This window comes from Pseudomassariella vexata (genome assembly GCF_002105095.1).
Source record: "Pseudomassariella vexata strain CBS 129021 chromosome Unknown BCR38scaffold_2, whole genome shotgun sequence".
Classification (NCBI taxonomy): domain Eukaryota; kingdom Fungi; phylum Ascomycota; class Sordariomycetes; order Amphisphaeriales; family Pseudomassariaceae; genus Pseudomassariella; species Pseudomassariella vexata.
The window spans coordinates 888,740-904,328 of NW_024467957.1; the positions used below are offsets into that span (position 1 = coordinate 888,740).

The 15,589-nt window shown below is 52.6% G+C and overlaps 6 protein-coding genes across 6 annotated transcripts; 4 read left to right on the forward strand and 2 right to left on the reverse strand.

Moving 5' to 3' along the window:
* Positions 1-563: 563 nt before the first annotated feature.
* On the forward strand, positions 564-1,652 carry BCR38DRAFT_332175 (uncharacterized protein; the record flags this gene model as incomplete). Its single annotated transcript, XM_040855125.1, has 4 exons — positions 564-723; positions 822-926; positions 979-1,036; positions 1,088-1,652. Coding segments are annotated over 4 exons (888 nt in total), but the record flags the coding sequence as incomplete, so codon positions are not given.
* A 2,939-nt stretch (positions 1,653-4,591) lies between these two features.
* On the reverse strand, positions 4,592-6,784 carry BCR38DRAFT_91493 (uncharacterized protein). The gene is made up of 2 exons (XM_040865759.1): positions 6,391-6,784; positions 4,592-6,337 (listed from the first exon to the last, which is right to left on the reverse strand). Exons 1-2 carry the CDS (start codon positions 6,479-6,481, stop codon positions 4,755-4,757), a joined length of 1,674 nt encoding a protein of 557 aa, XP_040719686.1. The 5' UTR covers positions 6,482-6,784; the 3' UTR covers positions 4,592-4,754.
* A 176-nt stretch (positions 6,785-6,960) lies between these two features.
* On the forward strand, positions 6,961-7,559 carry BCR38DRAFT_454680 (RNA polymerase, subunit omega/K/RPB6; the record flags this gene model as incomplete). Its single annotated transcript, XM_040861723.1, has 3 exons — positions 6,961-7,007; positions 7,079-7,468; positions 7,523-7,559. 3 exons carry the CDS (start codon positions 6,961-6,963, stop codon positions 7,557-7,559), a joined length of 474 nt encoding a protein of 157 aa, XP_040719687.1.
* A 1,055-nt stretch (positions 7,560-8,614) lies between these two features.
* BCR38DRAFT_419960 (uncharacterized protein) lies at positions 8,615-9,999 on the forward strand. The gene is made up of 3 exons (XM_040859354.1): positions 8,615-9,091; positions 9,149-9,297; positions 9,394-9,999. Exons 1-3 carry the CDS (start codon positions 8,996-8,998, stop codon positions 9,545-9,547), a joined length of 399 nt encoding a protein of 132 aa, XP_040719688.1. The 5' UTR covers positions 8,615-8,995; the 3' UTR covers positions 9,548-9,999.
* A 1,081-nt stretch (positions 10,000-11,080) lies between these two features.
* On the forward strand, positions 11,081-12,731 carry BCR38DRAFT_419972 (carbohydrate esterase family 1 protein). Its single transcript, XM_040859355.1, has 2 exons — positions 11,081-11,291; positions 11,419-12,731. The coding sequence occupies exon 2, from the start codon at positions 11,459-11,461 to the stop codon at positions 12,320-12,322; it is 864 nt and encodes a 287-aa protein (XP_040719689.1). The 5' UTR covers positions 11,081-11,291; positions 11,419-11,458; the 3' UTR covers positions 12,323-12,731.
* A 104-nt stretch (positions 12,732-12,835) lies between these two features.
* BCR38DRAFT_333614 (spindle pole body interacting protein) lies at positions 12,836-15,484 on the reverse strand (the record flags this gene model as incomplete). The annotated part of the gene is made up of 3 exons (XM_040855243.1): positions 12,836-13,255; positions 13,314-14,549; positions 14,606-15,484. The coding sequence occupies 3 exons, from the start codon at positions 15,482-15,484 to the stop codon at positions 12,836-12,838; spliced, it is 2,535 nt and encodes an 844-aa protein (XP_040719690.1).
* Positions 15,485-15,589: the final 105 nt, after the last annotated feature.

The window sequence follows — 15,589 nt, forward strand, 5'->3', positions numbered from 1 at the left end:
AGCAAAGTTCTTTGGGGTCCAAACCGCAGCCTAGCAACTGCTACCAATACGAAACCCACACTTCGTCTCTTTATTCGAGGGGCCCGTGGACAAATTACCTACCTGCCTGCCAAACTCACTTCGGCAACCCGACGACGTCGACACCTCATTCTTTCCTTGGGATATGACCTACTAGGCCGTATCCGACCCTCAATCCGCAATCAGTCAACCATTGATCTGTTGGTCGTCCTCACAGCTACGCCTTGCTGAAAGGCGTTAAACAGGCGACAAGATGTCGGTCGCCTCCAAGGTATGGCAAATCCACGGCTGCGTTTGAGCTATGCCGGAGCCCCTCCCCTCCCCTCCCCTCTCCCGAGGTTCCCCTCGATCCATCACCGCTTTTGGCCCTGACATACATGCGGTCCATTCGAATTCATTACATTGCATTGCAATGTTGAAGCTCAGTCAAGCTAACTAACGCTGTTTAGAACCTGTTCGAGCTCCTCGGTACGAAGCTCCGTCGGACCAAGTGAAAACTCTGCCCGTGAGGACAATTGGTTTACTAACGCACCGTTTCCGGCACAGGTAACGACGATGGAGACTCCGACACCCCGTCCGGGCCCGTGAAGACGGTCGACAAGAACAGCACGCGCACCACCAAGCGCAACGTCGAGCCCGTCGCACCCGCCAAGCCCGCTGGACAAACTGGTGCTCGTCGCGTTGGCCCCGGAGGCAACGAGGGAGGTTCGTGACGTCTACACCCATGGCGGTCTGAAGATTCGCGTTGTGCAGACCGCGCATGTGATTACATCTGTATGAGGGGCTGACTTGAGTTTGTACAGCATTCCGCGATAAGAACGCCGGTACTGCCAGCAACCAGCGCAAGACCACCGAGGAGCCTCCGCGAGGTGGTGCCCGTGGAGGCCGCGGTGCCCGTGAGCGTGGTGGTGAGATCACTTAAACATCTGATCAGAGGAGCTCGTATTGATTGTTTGCTAGGCCGTGGTGGCAGATTCCCCCGTGACCGCGATGACCGCCACACTAAGGGTCTGGCTACGTACGTTTCCCCAGCAATACCAGGTTTGCGTCCTCACTAACTCATTACTAGCGGATCTGAGAAGCAAGCTGCCCAGTCCTGGGGCGCCCAGGAAGGTGAGGCCGAGAAGAAGGACGAGGAAGCTGGCGAGAAGATTGCCCAGACCGAGTTGAAGGAGGCCTCTGCCGAGGATGCTACCGCCCTCGAGACACCGGTTGAGCCTGAGGATAAGAGCATTTCCTACTCCGAGTACCTCGCCCAGGTTGCCGAGAAGAAGCTGGCTCTTGGTGAGAACCTTGAGCTCCGCAAGCCCAACGAAGGCACCAAGGTCGACAAGAAGTGGGCCAGCGCCAAGCCCCTGGCCAAGGAGGAGGATGAGGACTTCATTGCCGGCTCTAGCGGCAAGGCCAGACGTGAGCGTGAGCGCAAGCAGAAGCAGGTCGTTGAGATCGACCAGCGCTATGTCGAGCCCGACCGCCCGGTCCGAGGTGGACGCGGCGGTGGACGCGGTGGCCCTCGTGGCGGCCGAGGTGAGGGTCGTGGTGCCCCCCGTGGCCGTGGTGCTCCCCGCGGTGGCGCCCCCGGCGGCCCCCTGAACCCCAACGACCAGTCTGCGTTCCCAAGCCTGGGCGCTTAAACGACGAACTGTGTTCTGGAAGGATGTCGTGTGCGGCTTTTCGCTCGACAAGCGGCGTCGGCAAACCTATTCCAAATGGCGGCGAAAGATGTGGGACTTCGACCGCTAGACTGAGCGCCAAACCCATTTACAATTGTAGGAAACATCTCGGCTACACACAAAGATACGCGAGAGATGCTGCCTAGATTTCCCCGAATCAACTAAAAGTTTCTTTCCCCATAACAACCAACAAGGCTGGCGTGGAAAATGGTTGGCTGCTAGGGAGCAACGGAATGACTGGGCTTCTCCGTAGTGGCCATTTTCATCATCTGCATGTACTGGTAGAAAACTCGGTTTTTCTCTTGATTGCTATTTTCATCCCGTCTTCCACAGTTTGCGTTTCGTGTCTGAAGTGAATTGCATTGGATGTTCTTTGACCCATGGCGATATTTGCAATAGCAAACAGACGTCACAACCTATTTTCGACTCGAAGCTGCACCGGTTAACCTATTCTAGATCCGGTTTGCATTCGAGTAAATCAACCAACAACTATGAATTGTTGCCTTCAAGGTCCTTCAAAAAGTGAAAGAGTGCTGCAGGTCCTGTATTTGTCTTCTTCGTTGATATGGAACAAACAACGTTGGTACATGGTCTCATTGTTACCAAATAGCTAGACAGATGGAACTCCTTTGAGTCCATCGTAAGGTGAGGACTATGTTCAGTATTAGATCATTGTCTCGTTTGTCAACCCAAGCCACCCTGGCTGCGTATATAACAAGTTCATAATAGCCCCCTTTTCGACACTAGTTCAACATGACAGAAGACCAACAATCCTCAACTTACCAACAGTTTACAGAAACCAAAAACTTTAGTAGAGATATGCACATCCCAAAGTGAACAACACATCATCATCTCATCTGCATGTCCAGCTCTACCAACTATATGATAAACATGATGCACGTGTACGCCGTCGACGCGGATACCCGTACCGAATGGCAGTTTGGCCTATTTTGTCATTTCATCGCCGTGCAGTTCGTTGGCGAGTGTTGCTGAGTCCGATGCCGGGCCTGACCATGACTAGCAGGGGCCTTTCTCGCACTTCGTCGCTGGGCGTTCAGCAGATTCTGACCCAGCCTGCTCCTCCATCTTCGTCGCCGTCTATTTTGGGCATGGAGGTGCATCTGCTTTGTCCCCAGCCGAGTATCGAGGGGAGGTTGAAGGAAGGCCTTGAGCCGAGGCAGTTGCACGCGTCGACTTTTGTGGCGGTTACGACGGCGCCGGTGGCGATGTTGACTCCCGTTTAGGAGGACTTTGCTACTGCTGGGGCGTTTTCTGAGGCGGAGATGGATGAGGATCTGATAATACTGAGAGCCGGGTCTTAGCATGAGGCGAATGAGAAGGAGGGGCAAGTACTAATTCGCTTGATGCGAGGTTCGAGGGAGCCGTGGGAAAGGTGCAAAATGGCCGGTGAGGCATGGTGTGTAACCCTCCTCCGCCCCCCCGCGAGCAGTGGTTGAGCCGAAAGGAGCGATGCGTGCAGCTGGAACAGTGTATGTGTGTGCGCCAAGGCAGACGTGGCAGTCGTTCTTCAGGTATATGTTGCAGTATGCGGGTGGCAGGTATCGCTGAAGGGCGGCTCGTGTATCCACTAGCAGCTCGCGTAGGGGAGACAAACCGGGCCCTCGTCATGCTTGATATGGTTCGGCGGCGTGATCAGGTCGTATACTCCAGGACCCTATGGCGGGGTTTGGTAGGCAGACGGAAGAAAACAAATGCTGAACACTCGTGAGTAGCAGCACAAGCCAGGTTGGAGAGCGGGACGTCGGGTTTCCCGGAAAGTCTGGTCTCGTAGGTGTGGCCAGAGCCGGGAAGTGGTACAGGAGGTGTCGTTGAGGCCTGGGATTTATTGGTTTATATGCGGTTCTTGGGGACCTACAAGGAGGCGGTAGTCACCTGGTCTGACTACGAAGCGCACGACTTCTGCCACGAGACGTCCAAGTCAGTTGAGACCATTGATGTTGGGCAGCTGGATGTATTGGACTCCGAGCTGGAACAGGGGCTGCTTGAGTTGAGCATCAGCAATGCCAACACCAGAAAGCTCGGAGTTCAGAAGGAGCCAAATAGGAGCAGAGAGAACGTTAGAAAAGTCTGTCTCAGTGGTGTGCCGTCTAGTTTCGAGCTCAAACGGTTTCTTCGATCTCAGAGGGTCACTATACAGAATGAGGTACGCCACGGATCCTTTTCGTAACTCACTATGCATTTCTAGACCGATGCGTCCCCGCACTAGTAACTACATCCTATATGTACATGCCTCGTCTTGGCCCGGGGTCCCCGAGCTCATATAAACAGACATACAAGAGTATCCGCGTGTCTTATTAAGGGTCAGCTGCGTTTCATTGCACTTATGCCGTCCTGGAACATGTACCACACTTCCAGACTATTGATCGAAACATAATAGAAGCAAGCCAGACATTCCCGATATAACTTTGAATAAGTCCACTTAATACGGATTAGAGAACCACACTAAACGTGAATTGACTGGTCTTGAAGCTAGCCACATTCATCTCTTCAGCCTTAGAGTAAATTTGCAGCTATATGTTTATTGCCCTGACATGGGCTCGGATCCCTATTTAGCAAAAGCAAAGGGTATCATAAAAAACTTTTGGTGCCATCTTACATCGCTATCATCTTTTTTTGGAGAAATACAGCACCTACAAACCCTACCCTCGGGTTATGATGATCGTAAACGAACCTTTATGTCAAGCGTCTTTCCCAAACTGCCGTCGGTCAACTGCTGAGGGGGCGGGCTCCTTTCGTCTGCAGCAAATGCAACCTAGACTGCTCCAGTCATTTTGGCAACTTGGGGATCTCCGCTTCTAAGGCCGTAAACGTGCCGGTACAGTAGTACTTCAATGGTGCGTCTGTTCTGTGCAGAATCAGTCTGACCCTTTAGAGCACTGTCACCGCTCATTGGCGACTTTCCATGTGTTCTCCAAAGAACTCATTTCCATGCTCCTTCTGAGGTCCTGCAATGCCGTTCTGAACAATGAGCCTCTTGATCTCTTCCCTGCTCCACAACCATTGCTGATTGAATTCTGAGAAGCAAATTGCGCCTTCCCGACTTCAACTCATTTCTTCAAGAGCAGGGTCAATCAATCCCTCGAACTCGCTTCGATCAACCGGTCTTCCCCGGACTGCCTGGTTGGCCTGGTTCTCCCACCATTGCTGATCGAAGGTAGGAAAGGCAAGTTGCTGGTACGAGGGGTCCGGAGCCCATATTTCGCCACCATCCACCATTTCCCAGTTGCCTTCCGGCATATAATCAGTGGCGTTCTGTTGACCTGGCGCTTCTTGGGTAGTGGGGATGCCAGCCGGTGTCAATCCGATGACACGGGATACCGAATCATCCAGTACCGGAGCAATCTCAGCACCTGGAAGAGGTGAGCATGCTGGGAAAGACGCAGCATCAGGCTCACGGTGGTGCGTCTGCATATGAATCGTAATATCATCCTTACGGACAAATTTGAGTGTGCAGCCCGGTACAGTGCAGGGAATGGTATAGTAAGTCCCGCCCATGAGCTGGCCAAGGGTGTTGCCGGCTGTACGTCTTTGTTCTGCGGCCCTGAGGGGTGCCTTGGCAGGCTGAGGCCGTGTCATACCAAGATGGACGTAGCGCACATGGTCTTCCAGGTTGGCCTTGGTGACGAAGCCATTTCCACAGCCATTGGAATTAGGCCAAGTCCTCAAATCATCGTTAGCAGTCAAGTCGACCTCCCCACAGACGTATCGCAGACCCTCATGTACGCTTCGAACGTGAACATTCAGGTTGTACTTCTTGACGAACGACTTATTGCAACCTGGCCAGGTGCATGGTACGTTTTTCCGCTGGACGAGGGTGCTCTTAGAATGCTGAGTCTCGATATGATTATCTAGTTCCGTCCTTGCTGGAAAGACTCGTTCACAGAACGGGCAGTTGATGTGGGCCTTCTGCATGTGCTTATGGAGGAGTTCGAGCGTAGGGAAACCGACTCGGTCATCATCACCAGTTTTGCATTCATCGCAGAAAAAAATAATGTCGCCATGTTCTCGCTGGTTATGCCGCTTGAGTGCCGCTGCGGTGTCGAAGGCAGCGTCGCAGGGCTCTTTGGTCTCGGCGTCTCTTTGCGTGCAAGCGAAGGCAGGCTTGCCGAGATGCTCCGCGCGGATGTGACGTTGAAGAGTGTTATGCTTGCGAAACGACTGGTTGCATGGAGGGTAATCCCGGCATCGGAAACGCTCAGCGCCAGCGTGGACATCTTGATGGCGTTTGAGGCGAGTTGAAGTCAGGAAGCTCTTACCGCAGCCTGCTTCTGGACATGTGTACTCCCTCTCCTTGGTGTGGAAGCCTTTGATGTGTTGCTTCAGGTGCTTTTGCTCAACATAGGACTTTTCGCAGTCCGGCTCGGGACACTTATAGGGCCGCTCGTTCTTATGAGAACGGAGGTGGGCTACGAGACGCGCAGGCCTGTTGAAAGCCTTGTCACAATCGGGATATGTGCACTTGATGGTTTTCAGGTCGGAAGGGAATCGGCGCGGTGACATGCCTGAGTGGGAAGTCAAGGGCGTGTTGGCTGAGCCGGTCGTGAACCCATTGTCTCCGTCGTTGGAGTCCTGCCCATATTCGGAGCCATTGTCGTCAAAGGTATCAAAGTCATCGTCAAGAGCCTCTATCAAATCGCCAGTCAGCGAATGTGAAATAAACGAATCTTCCAAAGCGAACCTTCGAACGGTGAAGACCCCGGGCCGCGACGTTTCGGTTCGGGAACTCCGAGATCCTCGACCTCTTTATCTGTAGCCTTTCTCTTCCTCATGATGAGCGCCGAGGCCTTGTTGTCACCAATGTACTACTGCTCAAGCTTGTAGATGCGAGGGTGGTAGTTGGGTCGGCGACTCGGCGCAGCAGGATGGGTTCGATATGACGAAGACCCCTCCTCTAAAAGTTGCAAAAAAAGGTCCAGTACCGATCAACTTTTTTTTCAGTGGGCCGCAGGGATTGGGAAAGTGCGGCTCAAGTGCATAGCTCCACAGTAGCTTCGCTGCAGGGGACAATCAAGCGACTAACACTGATTGGCTGTTCAAACATCCCCGCATCCAACCGCCACGTTCACCAGCCACAGAAATTTTCAATGCTCCAAGTTCTTCAGCCTCGACATTTTTTGCGTTCTTAGCCTGCCCCAAACAGAGCTGTCAAAACTTCAGAGTTTGCGATCTTCACGTTGCACCTGCACCAACCAATCCGATAAACAAAGGCTCGAAGTAGCGTATACAGTTGCAAGCGCGATCTGTTAAGATGTCCGACTACGGCGGTGGTGACGATGACCGGGACGAGCCTCGCGGGTGAGTTTGCAGCCATTGAACTCTGTTGGCTAGGCAGGAGCGCGGCATCACTGACGCGTCCACGATTACAGTGATGAGCCCATGTATGAGGACGAGGATCCCGTGGAGGAGTTCGACGACGAGGTTTTGGAGGAGAACGAGGACGATTTTGGAAGACGAGGCGCCGAGGAGGAGGAGAACGTCGTCATCTCAGGCGACCCTTCGGCTTCAGCGAACCGAACAAAGGCCAACGACAAATCCCATAAAGACAAGAAGATCCCCAATGAGGAAAGACAAACCACGCCGTACATGACTAAGTACGAGAGGGCACGGATTTTGGGCACGAGGGCATTGCAAATCAGCATGAATGCGCCGGTTCTCGTCGATCTGGAGGGCGAGACGGATCCGCTGCAGATTGCTATCAAGGAGCTCAGGGAGAAGAAGATCCCTCTGATCGTCCGCCGCTACATGCCGGATGGGTAGTATGTTTGCGATTCGGTCCGATATCTACGTGATCACTACTAACATGCTAATAGCTACGAGGACTGGACCTGCGAGGAGCTGCTGCAGTGAAGTGATATAGTGAGGAAAAAAATAATTTGCATTCTTAAGCGAGGCGTTCAGGTTGATTTCAGGAATATACCAGTTCTCCCGACTCGAGTTTTCCGAGAGTGAGTGCTGTCGCTTGTCGCTCAACGGAGAATCGCGAGTCTCACTACCTCACGGTATATTTGCTTCGAGTGATGTGACGTTCCCCGTAGGAGAGTGTTCTGCGGTGTGATGCGATGCAACACCACGAGCCTTTGACAAACCTCACTCTGTCCCCTCCGCTGAGAGCCACGAGGTCATCAGAAATACTGAATACGGGGCAACCCACCAAAGTGGAGAAGACCAATTTGCACTCTTTCGGGTAGTTCACGAAAACCTGGTTGCCGGGTACTCGGGAGTATTCGAGGATAGCTTACTCCCCGTGTTTTCATAATGGTGCTGTAGTGAGGCGGGGGATCCCTAACTTACGAGCAACTGCAACCGAACATCGCGACTTTCACCGAACAAGTTAAGCCGATGTAACACCAGTAACCTATGAAGTCATATTCAGTTATCAGTCAGATAACCGACAAGCCTCTTTGGGAGCGTGTACGAGGCTTTTGCAGCTTGTAAGATGGATTTTCTTGACGTCTCGCAAGACCGCATGACGTTGGCTTGTCCCCTGGCGCTCGATGCTTACTTGTCTGGCGATCAAATCGTATTGGATCCTTCGCTCCAATTGGAGTTGCCCTCTCGACATCTGCAAGCCCATAGCCTTTTGCAAATAAAACAAGGTTGCAGTGCCAACCTCTTCCTGTCAACATGTTAGCGTTTATGCGAGCACTGTGGTGTATTCGTAAAGCTAATTACGTCGTACACTATATTTAGTTGTTTAAGAGGGGAACTTGGGCGGGTGAACACGAGATCTTGCTTTTGCCATAGCCGGCAGGATCGGTCATGGTAGCATGGTGCTATGATACGACGTTTAACGGAAGCTGTGAAGGGCGAAGGAGCCTTCTTGCCGCATGACGGCAATGCAACTTCTCGTTTGGCAGTGCCAGGTCCAGCGACTGCTTACGTTCCTATTCGTTGTGCAGACTGAGCTGTTGAACGAAGCGGCTGGGATTGCTAGCTGTCTTACACGGCATCTTTTCATGCGCGCATGTTGGTCCGTCTGCTAGCGCTGCGCCCGTCTGCTAGTCTAGACGCAGCTGACGGTCATATTCCATGTTGGCCGGTTGGCCTGTTCGTGATACTAAACATTTCTTTCATGGTCATCCCAGAACGAAAGAGGTTGGATCGTCTGGTCGACCTATCTATATATGTATATATATCTATAACGGAAAGGAAGTCCAAGCAAGACATTTGCAAGCATTCTATTTGTACTCAACGGCCCGAGCAGTTTCCCCGATCATATTTCTAGGCTTCGCCCGACCTCTTGACAGAGATCATCTCGTCAACAAAAACTCCCGACCGAAGCCATGCAGTTCTCCACGATACTCCCCATCCTCCTTGCGGCTGCAGTCAGCACATCTGCCGCTCCAACGGCCAACATAGCCAAGAGAGAAATCGGCGGCGTCCGTTTTTGAGCCCCTGCCACATAGTGAAATACACCGAACTAATAAGATATCCAGGTGCTCATCTGCCAAGGCGTTAACGCAACGGGAACATGCGCCTATTCGGCGTACACCATGGAAGACTGCCATGACCTGCCCGACAATCTATCCGGGAATGCAGCGACGTTCGCGCCGGATGGGGACAACTTTTACTGCTATCCGAAAGCGCAAGTTTCCCTCTTAATAATTATCCCTCCCTTCCTCTCTTACGCTCGAATGACAAAAGAACGAGTTGTGGATGAGCGCTGACATGATCCAAACAGTGGCAAATGCGCCGACATCTGCACATCTCCTACCGGTTGCACCTTCGGCGCGGTCTCGTTTGACTCACCTGTCAAGTACGATTTGACGTCTATCAAGTGGCAGACCCTCCTCAAGAGCTTTACCTGCCACTTGAACACCACGACAACGGCATAGGTTGACCGGCCGTTGCTATGATGATAACGATTCGCTGGTCCACCATCCTGTTACCCGATTTTCCTTTCCGAAGAATCTCACAGAAACCTCGCATTGGAGCAACGGCCAAAATGGCGTTTGATTCTGCACGGTAGCACCCAAAACAATAGCGATGACATTGATTAGCGCAAGGAATGAAGACAAGAGGTAGAGCAGGAGTCTAGCAATGAACGACACCTTGCAAAGTCTGGGTGTTCTGGGCATGGTTCGGGGGTTCGGAGACTGTGACGACATGGCGATGTGGGGTAATGTCTCATAAAGTGTCTTCGGCGCTGGGAGGGGTTGCTATGCAAAAAAGGGTCTAACGTACGACCCCACCTTTCCGGCCACCCACCTTTCTGGCCATATATTACAATCCAATTGAAGGTATTCGAAACAGTGTATTCAACGTACTATTATAGCTATTCAGATACAACCAGCTCTAACAGAAAGCTGTCCTCCAGGGCTTCCTGAGGTATAGATCTGATAGATTCTGACGCCTTAGCTGGGTCCAGTATTACCTGATTCCGACGTTGTACCTGGTCTCGTTGCCGTTCTACTTCAAGGGCTCGATCCATCGCTTCCTTAATCTGTACAATGTTACCAAATCGTTCATTAGGCCCTAATCGTACCTTCTTACGTGGTTTGGGGCGTAACGAAGTTATCTCGGCTTCTAATGCGTGATCAAGCCAATTACCAGCTGTTGTTGGTGTAGTTGGTCGTTCTGATAGGGGGGCTATCGTCGGCTGAGGTCGCGATGGATCTAATGGGTATATTCCAGTTGCAGAGAAGCCTGATTGTATATTACTGATCGTGAACGACTTCGTATATGCCTCGATGTTTCTCTGACGATCCGTACACTATACCCTCGATCCCTTCGCCAATCGCGATGCCTGTTTCGTCTATATTCCAGACGTTATGTGGAAAGTAGTCGTGAACTGACATCAAGGCTTCGTACGTCTCGAAGAAATCGTCGATATTCTGCGTCGATAGGCCATCAAATCGCTGACGGTCGAGGCGTCGAGATTGGATACTTCCGACCTCTGGATGGTGTTGAATAAAGCGATGAACCCAATGGCGACCGAGGCCCTCTGATCGACGATCCTGAGGTAACAGAATCAACGCCATCTTAGCGATGAATAGCGCCGACGGGCTACGACCCTCGCGATCCATTTCGAGGATCCATCCAATCAGCGCGTCTTCCTGATCCCTAGATAGCTTCATCGACGCGATTGACGCGTCAGAATGGCTGAGGCCATCGCCGAGTCGTAATTGGAGGGTAGAGCGTGGAACGCCCTATCGGAGGGAAGCCTGGCGCTGGGATATCCCTTGATTGATATTGTTGAGAGCGCCTTGAATCGAATTTTCTGAATATCGAGGCATTGTATAATAATAGCCAATACCGACGATAATCTGTCGTGCCGAAGGTTGTTGTAGTTGGCAGATAAGGTGGCCAGAAAGGTGGGTGGCCGGAAAGGTGGTCGTACGTTATCTATCCATGGGATCTCGCAAAGTGCCGAAGACGGCTCCTGTCAAGAGGGGGAGACGGATGCAGCATGATTGATCAACGACGGGCGGGCGAAAGATTCGTTGTATATATTTACGTCAATACACTCTTAGTTGGCATCAGCCGCGGTTTCTTCCATCTTGTTGCCACTATCAAAACACTTCTCAAAGTAAACAGCTAGCAAATCAAGCAACTATACTCATCTGTGTCATTTACAAGGTCGGTATACCCCAATTTTCAACACAGCCATTGCAATGACATGCTTCAGAGCGACTCTTCCATTGCGAAGCGCTCATGGAAAGATCTGTTTCTCCTTTCATCCACGATTGTCTAACTTCCAAGCCAGACCACTCAGTAACCCGTCGCGAACCGTCACCACCACCACCATGTCGTTCGAAACCAAATCCACCATCGCCACCTTCGGCGGCAAGCTCCTCAAGCTCTCACACACCTCCACCACGACCAAAACCCCCATGAACGTAAACCTCTACCTACCCCCGGCCTCCAGCACCACCAAAGTCCCCGTTCTCATCTACCTCTCGGGCCTAACCTGCACGCCCGACAACTGCTCCGAAAAAGGTTTCTTCCACGCCGCCGCCAGTGCGGCCGGCATCGCCATCCTCTACCCGGATACCTCACCGCGCGGCGCCAACCTGCCCGGCGAAACTGACAGCTGGGACTTCGGAGCCGGGGCTGGGTTCTACATCAACGCGACGGTGGAGCCATGGAGCGGACACTACAACATGGAGTCGTACGTGACATCGGAGCTGCCCGAGGCGATTTTCGAACAGTTCGGGGATAAGCTCGATAGCGGACGGGTTTCGATTACGGGGCACAGCATGGGAGGCCACGGGGCGCTGACACTGTTTCTCAAGAACCCGGGGAAGTACCGCAGTGTGAGTGCGCTGGCGCCAATCTGTAACCCGAGCCAGTGTCCGTGGGGAAAGAAGACGTTTGCGGGGTACTTTGGGACAAGGGATAAGGAGGAGTGGAAGAAGCACGATGCGACGGAGCTGGTCAAGGGGTGGAAGCATGATGGAGGGAAGTTGCCGTTGTTGATTGATGTCGGTACGGGGGATAACTTTTATAAGCAAGGACAGCTGCTGCCTGAGAATCTGGAGAAGGCGGTTAAGGAGGCTGGGGTGGAGGGCGTAAAGTTCAGGTATCAGGAGGATTACGATCATTCGTACTACTTCATTTCGTCGTTTGCGAAGGATCATGTCGAGCATGCGGCTAAATACTTGTTCTGATTTGGGGTATGGGGAGACCAAGCAGTCCAATCCAATGATTCGTGTATACACACTATTCCCGCAGTATACTGAAGTACAAGATATTCATGCAGGACATTGGTGGACACGCATTAGACTGGTGGCGACATTCTAACATCAGTGTCTAATAAGTTGGTATATCATGGCATTTGTACTCGAGTAGTCAGTGCACCTCCCAATCGATGCTAGACACTTCAAGAATGAAGTCGTGAATCGCATGAAGAAAAAGAGCAAGCGGCTAGTTTGTAGAAGCAATGCAAGTTACTCCAGGTATCCAAAAGGGCCAAGTTCCCCCTTCATTCGTGACGTTAACTCCGGTCGCTCTATGCTTCAGAACGCCATGCAAGATGATTTGCTGCCCGTCGTCTAACTGACGGGGGGCCGGGGGGGGAGGGGGGCGGGGAAGGATGGGGGGTGCAGGAATATCTAGAAGTTTTTCGAAAGCAAAGTCCTCTCATCATTACGACACCCATCCGTTCATCACATTTGACGAATCTAGCTGATCCTCTTTTCTACCTCAGGACTGAACCCCTCCTTTTCCAGCTTAATCCTCATCTCCGCTTCGGCCTCCCTCCGGATGCGGTGGAAGGCCAGTTTCTCGAACCGACTAAGTCCGCGCCACCAATGTTGGCCCGCTTCGTGCTCGCTGATGCGCTCCAAAAGATCGGCCGTCTTGATTCGCACGTCTCTGTCTTTGTGGAAAAGACCTAGGGCTAGATAGAACAGTCCGGCGTGGGATTCGGGGGCTACCGATAGCAGGAGACAGATCTCGTCGTACGAGTAGACGTACTTTGAAAAAGCCATGTAAACATCCCGGCTTTGTGGCGGGCTCAGACGTTGTGTCCGCAGACGGTCGTGCATGTGATGTAGGTCAAGACCCTTCAGAGGTCGAACAGTGTACATCTGGGCGAGGTCCTGCCGAGGTTTGTGATTAGTTCGGCCTTGCAACTCATTAATATCGGGTCCTGCTCACCTGGATGAAGCTGTAGTAACTCCGGGTATTTCTCCAGCCCTCAATCCTACAGACGTTGCCGGCAAGCTCCTTCTGTTTGGCGACGTCATCTGCCCACACATAGCCGTGCCCACTTGCACCCAAATCGTGTTTCTCGTACTCCTCCCCGCCTATATGCAACGCGCTGGCGCCGTATACACTCTCCTCGAAAGCTGCAGCAATCCGGGTAAATTTGACGACCCAGTCTCGCCACTTAGCCCGGATGACTCGTTCGCCACGCCTGGCCGCAACGCTCTTGAGGATGTCGTTCATGAACACCATGTCCCCTGTCAGGTCGACCGTAGTTACGGTAGAACCGCCGGGGAGATTGGCGTAGGATGGATTCTGCTGTTGGAAGTACACCAGCCCTTCCGTAATCGGGGCGTTTTCGATCTTGCTGCTGATTTTTATCCGCCCACTGGGGATGTCGCACAGAAGGTCCCACCATTCTGGATGAAGTTCAAAAGTTGGATTTGTGACCCCCGCAATGAAGCCAGGAACCTTGAGCAAGTCGTCGATTTTGGTAAGATCCGTGTAAGGGAAAGCATGCCTAGTGAACCCCCGAAGCACGCCCCCAGATGCCAATGCACACGCTGCGAGTACGGCTTCTGCCACGTCGCCCGAGGGCATATTGTGGCCGAGAAAGATGACCCTCTTTTGCGTTAGAAGCGCATTCGCCAAAACCATGATCGGATGTGTCCCAGGGCCATTAGTGGTAAGATGGGGATGCAGTGGGAATGGCTGCATTGACTTGTTATGCGCATCCGAAAAGGTCTGTATGAGCTTGATGAGAGAGAAGTCACCAACAGTTTCCGGCATAACCGCAGTTGGCACTTTGACGGGGATTGGGATACCCTTGTACAATACTTTGGTCTCGAATTCGTGGGTATCACGAGGAATGGCATACCCTGCCGTGCTCTGTAGATGTCCTTTCGTCCCAGCCCGCGATATGCCTTGCGGCTTAGGCGGACTCCTGCTGGCATCAAATGGCTCCGTGACTGAGCCGCTGCCGTCCTCAGCCATGCGCATTTCGATCATCCGCTGGAACTTTTCGACAAAGAGATCCCTGTTGTCACTTGCCAGCAGAAGTTGTCTCTCAAGTAGGCTTAGTTTCGGCATTAGGGAAAGGTCCATATTGTTGACTGCATCGTAGAGCATGGACAGTGTTTCTGGAACGGGAGACTTGAAGTACTCCTCGAGGGCAAGCAGTAGAAGAGGCTATCTCAGGTTTCAGCAGGGTCATCACCAATACTACACACGATGAATGTACCGACCTTATATATGTGCAAGAAGGGATGCCGCGTACAGATGGCCATGGCCTTGACCACGGCTCCTCTTTTCACCGTCTTGTCTTGTTTTGTATTTACGAGGTTCAGGACATATATCAATGGCGGACCTTCTCCGCCCTCGGGTTCACTGTCAGTAGAGTCGTCATCCCAATCATCGTCATCATCTTCATCGTCCTCGGAATCGTCCTCGTCTTCTTCGTTGATGGTATCTTCGTCATCTTCGTCAATTATGCCGGCGGCCCTGTCTCGCCTTCGCTTCCTCCTCCGCTTTCTTTCCGCCTTGGCCTTTTGCTCCTCCTCGTCCTCTTCCTGGCTCGTATCTTTGTGCAGAAAGAAGATGGTCCAATCCTGGTTGCGAACGTGGGCCTGGTCAGGCAACATCAGCTCGGCTAGCATGTGCTCGTCTCCCGTTATGGCCACGGGGTACTGGTGCTCCATGACCGGACCTCGGTCAATGTCGAAAGATGCGACCAGTATGTATTCGACATGGTTGTCGCTAGAGCCCCTGGGGTATTGCGACCGTTGCTTCCTCGACGAATGAGCATCAGGGTTGTAACGTCGTGGGGCGGAGAGTGACGAATGTTGTGATGACGCCGTCCGGCTGCCAATTGATGACGTCTTGTTGGACTTCGAACTCGGATTCGACGTCCGATCCGTGTCTATCGTCACCGGCGGTTGTGGTGACCGTGATGGTCGCGACATCGAGTTGTGCGACATCTGCGAGGCCGAGCGCGACGACGGAAAAGACGATAGCGATGCGCGTTGATTCCCATTGCCCGTACCGCTGCCAATTTGGCCGTTGCTATTTGACTGATTGGTGTTTGTACGAGTCAGGTATGGCACAACGCCCGAGATGGAAGTCATGGTCGCTGCTTCCGTCCCAATCCCGTCCGTTGATCTGCCCTTGCTGCGATTCCGAAACCAGGCGCTGGGCGAAAGGGGTCCCCGAGAGCAACCTCAGGTAAGGGC

Coding starts and splice junctions, on each gene's coding strand:
- BCR38DRAFT_91493 (XM_040865759.1), bottom strand. CDS start 6,481: ATGAGGAAGAGAAAGGCTACAGATAAAGAGGTCGAGGATCTCGGAGTT. Junction 6,338..6,390: donor GGGGTCTTCACCGTTCGAAG/GTTCGCTTTGGA, acceptor GCGATTTGATAG/AGGCTCTTGACGATGACTTT.
- BCR38DRAFT_419960 (XM_040859354.1), top strand. CDS start 8,996: ATGCAGTTCTCCACGATACTCCCCATCCTCCTTGCGGCTGCAGTCAGC. Junction 9,092..9,148: donor CCAAGAGAGAAATCGGCGGC/GTCCGTTTTTGA, acceptor TAAGATATCCAG/GTGCTCATCTGCCAAGGCGT. Junction 9,298..9,393: donor TTTTACTGCTATCCGAAAGC/GCAAGTTTCCCT, acceptor TGATCCAAACAG/TGGCAAATGCGCCGACATCT.
- BCR38DRAFT_419972 (XM_040859355.1), top strand. CDS start 11,459: ATGTCGTTCGAAACCAAATCCACCATCGCCACCTTCGGCGGCAAGCTC.